The 4,818-nt window shown below is 41.3% G+C and overlaps 1 protein-coding gene across 3 annotated transcripts in view; it reads right to left on the bottom strand.

Moving 5' to 3' along the window:
• The window catches only part of RHEBL1 (RHEB like 1), a 3,789-nt gene extending 3,145 nt beyond the window's left edge, over positions 1 to 644 (bottom strand). For 2 of the 3 annotated variants that reach the window (XM_015593159.2, XM_025050309.1), the window contains exon 1: positions 363 to 629. In XM_015593159.2, coding sequence (XP_015448645.1) covers positions 363 to 414 — 52 coding nt within the window. In that variant the 5' untranslated portion in view covers positions 415 to 629. Of the gene's footprint in view, positions 1 to 362 lie in introns of all 3 variants that reach the window. The other variant, XM_006916816.3, reaches the window with a different exon arrangement.
• Positions 645 to 4,818: the final 4,174 nt, after the last annotated feature.

Genomic DNA, 4,818 nt, shown 5'->3' with positions numbered 1-4,818 from the left:
ATCCCTAGGAAGATCCGAGATTCCCTAGGATCAAGTCTGCCCCGCACCCATCGGACACCTGCTACTTGCCCCACAGAGACCGCGCCCCATCTTCAAACGCCGACCTTCCCCTCCCCCTCCCAGAGTAACGCTGTGAATCACTCTGGTGTTCCTGAAGCCAAGTCCACATCAACCCTTACACGCTCCCGCTTCCTGCAGCCCTCCACACACTACCACCACTCCAGCCTTTCCTCCTCCGTCCTTTCAACCCTCGCTCTACATCCCCATTCTAACGATGCCATCATTCGCGTTCCCGCGGCAGCGCGCCTCCTCTGGCCACAAAGCCGCGGTGCGTCAATGCTCTCCCCAGGGCGGAGACTCACCTACAGAGCGGTATCCGAGGATGACCACCTTCCTATAGCGGACTAGCGGCATGGCAGGAGCCGGCCCCGAAGGGCTTGCAGAACTCAGGCTGAGAGAGCCCTAAAAGGAGGTCAGAGTGTAGACAGGCGCAGCAACCGGCACAGAAAAGTCGCTCACCCGAAGCTGCCAGAGGCAAGCAGGAGAAACCAAAACAAGCGCCGCGCCCGGAGCTGGCCACGTGACCACAACACAGCGAGACTAAAGCCAGGGAGCGGCGCGAGGAGGGAACTACAGTGCCGCGCGGATTCGGGCTCCGCCCCCCAGGCCTCTCGCCATTGGGCTATTAGAAAGGATTAGGGCGGGGCTACCAGCAGGAGGGAAGGGTGGGCCTCACGTGGAGCCGGAGACCCAGGAGCAACGCATGCGCAGATTAGAACCTGTTCATTCATAAAGAAACAGAAAGGAAACCGGGGTCCTAGAGGTGTTTGCGCATTTGCAACCTAGCAGACGTGGCTGAGAAGAATCGTAGTTGGAAAATACCCATGCAGATGGGCTGGAATTTCTGGTGAAAAGATTCTAGGCCTCCCTTTTGCAAGGTCTCTGGGATCCTCGAATAGGAAAAGAAAGGTCAAAGTTCTAACATATTCCCTCCGCTTCCCCCAGCCTTCAGCTCCAGATCTTTTATTGTCAGGTTTCCACAGTCTTCCAGGATCTAACTTTGGAACTGCAATTCTTGTTCTTGAGGAAATTGTTAAAATTTATGGTCAGTTCGTCTGAGGTTTCGTTGCCATCATCATCATAATCAATGCATTTATTTATTAAACAAATGGTTATTAATCGTACACCATACCATATGTTCCAGACATTGCTGTAGTTTTGAGGCTAGAACGATGAACATGACTGACAAGGTCCTTGCATTCACCAAGCTTAAAACCTAGTTGAGAAGAGATAAACATATAAACAAGAAAATATTAGATAGTATTAAGTGCTATAAAAAGTAGTGTGATAAGAAATGACAATTTTAAATTAGTGCTACTTCCTCTCAAAGGAAGCACCATTTAAACTCAGGTCTGAATAACAATAAGGAACCAGCTAGCCCAAGAGTCTGACAGAAGAATCCATAAGTGTTATAGCGCAAAAATGGAAATAAAATTGTTAAATTTCAGGAAATAGAGAAAGAAATGAGAAAAAGAGAGGCCAGTTAGCCTAAAGGAGATGAAGTTTAAGAAGATGGCAGGGACCATGTAAAGGATTTGGGCTAAATCTAGTATCTAGAAGGCTGTTGATGATTAAGGAGGGGCAAGACATGATCTAAATTGTGTTTCTAAAAGATCTCCCTAGCTGTGGAGAATGGATTCGGATTTGAGGGGAACAGGAGCAAGATGGAAAAGAAGGAGATCTGCTAGGAGACTATTACTTGTAGTCCAGGTGAGAGGTGAAAGTGGCTTGACTAGAGATGAATGAAGTAGAGAATTTGGGATATTTTGAGGCTGAAATCAGGCTGACTTGCTGAAGGATTGGCTATAAGAGGTGAGGGAAGGAAAAAGAGGAACGAAAACACCTAGATTTAGAGTTCTTACTTGGTGCCAAGTACATTTCATTGTTATCTCGTTTAATATTCACAACAGGTTGTGAATATTAAGGTTGATAATTGGTATTACTCATTCATTCATCAACAAATATTTAGCAAACATGTCCCAGGCATCCTTCTAGGTGCTAGCAAAAGAGCGGCAAACAACATAGACATGGCCTTGCTCACAAAGAGCAAGTATTCTTCTGGGAGACCAATAATCTACAAGTAAACAATATATAAGTTACAACAAAAAAAGTAACAACTGCAATGGGGAAAAAAACAACAACGAGATATTAATGGACCAAAGAGTAACTTAGAGTATGGTACTCCTCTTTTTTATATATATATAATGTTTTAGAAAGTCTGAGGAGGTGGACATTGGTGCCTGAGACTTAGATTATGGGTAGCTATTACCACTTTTATCTTACAGATATGGAAATTGAGACTTAGTCATAAAGGTAGCATGCAGAAGTTATTTCTTCTGGAAGGCCCTGATAAAGTGGATATTTAGGAGTTAAATTATACTGGACGACAGGCTCTATAAAGCTATAGAACCATCGAATGCTTTAAAAAATCCAGATCTATGAAAGTTGTTTCAAAGAGCCACTTCTTAATCTGACCTCAGAGACCCAAATACCTTTTCTACTGGGTAAAGGAAGTTCCTAGCAGATCAGCAATTTTATATTGGATAATTAGGCCTGAATGAGGTTAAGTGGGTCTTAATCACTATAAGATAGAATAAATATCTGGATTCAATTGAATTCAATATAAATTTATTCACCTACTTTGTGCCAGGCACTCTTATATGTGTTACACACTAGGGATATAAAGATAAGTAAGAGATGCCTTTTATGCTGTTATCTTTCTACTCTTTTCCACCCAGCTTTGTGTCCAAGAGGAAGACCTTGTCCCCTGAATCCTAGTGGAGTTCAGCCAAAGGGGAGCACACACAGAAGATTAGATGGAGGGAAGACAGTGTCTGTGCTTCCCACAGAAGATCACAACACCTCTCAAGGCACTCTCTCACACGCACACACAGCTTTCATGTTCTGTTTCTAGTAACTCACTCCCTTCACCCCTCAGGCTTATTGTGGTAACAGTCTGATACTCATCCTAGGGTACTGGTCTACTACTCCCTGTGGTTTCCCTATATTTGCCCACACCTTTGTAAATAGTCTTTTTATTAAATCATCCTCAAATTCTCTTGTTTTCAATCAGAAAGAAAGCCAAAGGGCTAAAACAAAGGGCTTTCTCCTCTTATAGCCTTTAAATATATACACACACAGGAAGAGATCTCACAGAAGATTTTTGGCTACATCTCCTTGAACAAAACTTTATCATGTGGTCATCACTAGCTGTGAGGGAGCCTGAAAATTTTAGCATTTTATTTTCTATCCTCTATAGTAAAGGGAGGCAAAAAAAGGTGGTGGTGTGGGGGGGAGATTAGGAATAAATGTTTAGTGAACCAATCTACAATCTCAGGATAAAGATATTGTTTATTAAATATCAATCACTTGAAAAAGTAATACCCAGTGGTTACATTTTAAAGATCACAGATATACAAAAATCACCAATATAGGATAAAATAAAGGAAGCAACCTATCCTAACACTAGGTAAATGGGCTTGGAATAAAATTTCTAGTGACAGCATCATATATTGCTATGTTTCAAACAACTGAGACAAAATCAAGATGAAATGCTCCCAGAAATTTTTTTTTATTATATTTATGAAAAGTGAAAACATTGTTCCTATTTTTGCATCAAAGTTATGGGGTCCATTGCACAGGTCTTCTAGGTTTTCAAGAGCTTTGGTGGAGAAACAGTTATGGGTTCACCTTTCTACTGATGTATCAGTTATCTATTGTTGTATAACAAAGTATATCAATACTTGGTGGTTTAAAACAACAACAATATATTATTTCTCATGATTCTGTGGGTTGAATTGGCTATTCTTCTGTTGTCTGTCCTGGACCCACTCATGTGGCCACCAGAAGCCACAGACTCCATTAGCCCTCTCCTTCAACTATAGCTACAGTTATAGCTCTCTCCAGGTTCTTATAAGCCTTTCTTCTCTCAACCTTCAGGCCTAGGGATTACCACCTCTAGTGGCTGCCCACTAATGCCAGACTCAGAATGCTTCACCACTCTCATAGGTACTCTTTTACCCTGTCCACATCTTTATGAATAGCCCTTTCACTATATTCTTCTTAATTCACCATTCGAATGTGCAATCTGTTTCCTCCAAGGACTCTGAATTATATACATCTGAATGTTATAGTAAGGAAAATTATCAAATAAAAGATTAGAAGACAAAATTATATTAAGTCTCATATCACAGTATAAGTAGCTAGAAGCATAGAGAAAGAAAACATTCTTCAAAAAAGAAAAAGAAAACAAGAGGAAAGAAAGAAAGAGAAAGAAGGAAATACCTTCAATATAAACCTACTCTGAGAACCAAAAAGAAAAAGGAAGGAAGGAAGGAAGGAAGGAAGGAAGGAAGGAAGGAAGGAAGGAAGGAAGAAAGAAAGAAAGAAAGAAAGAAAGAAAGAAAGAAAGAAAGAAAGAAAGAAAGAAAGAAAGAAAGAAAGAAAGAAAGAAGAAAGTTGATTGATTCTGTCTGAAATGGTCAGAAATTTCATATGGTGTTTGACAGTTGATCTGGGGACTACACTTTGAAAACCACTGATGTAGCACAACTTTTCTAGACTGCAGGCCTTAAAGCTTGAGAAGACTCTAGGGGAAAAAGCACAATGCTAAGGGGAGAGTGAAAACATAGTGTGTCTGGAAATACAGAGCAGACCCCATCCCTGGAGCACTCTATGTGTGTGGGCTGTGTAGAAATTAAAGCTGGAAATTAGAATGGACTCAAGTCAAGCATAGCTTTGAATGCCATTTTTAAAAGT

Source organism: Pteropus alecto, unplaced genomic scaffold, assembly GCF_000325575.1.
Source record: "Pteropus alecto unplaced genomic scaffold, ASM32557v1 scaffold196, whole genome shotgun sequence".
NCBI classification, from domain to species: domain Eukaryota; kingdom Metazoa; phylum Chordata; class Mammalia; order Chiroptera; family Pteropodidae; genus Pteropus; species Pteropus alecto.
Note: the sequence above shows the minus strand (reverse complement) of the source record. Positions and strands in the feature narration are given on the sequence as shown.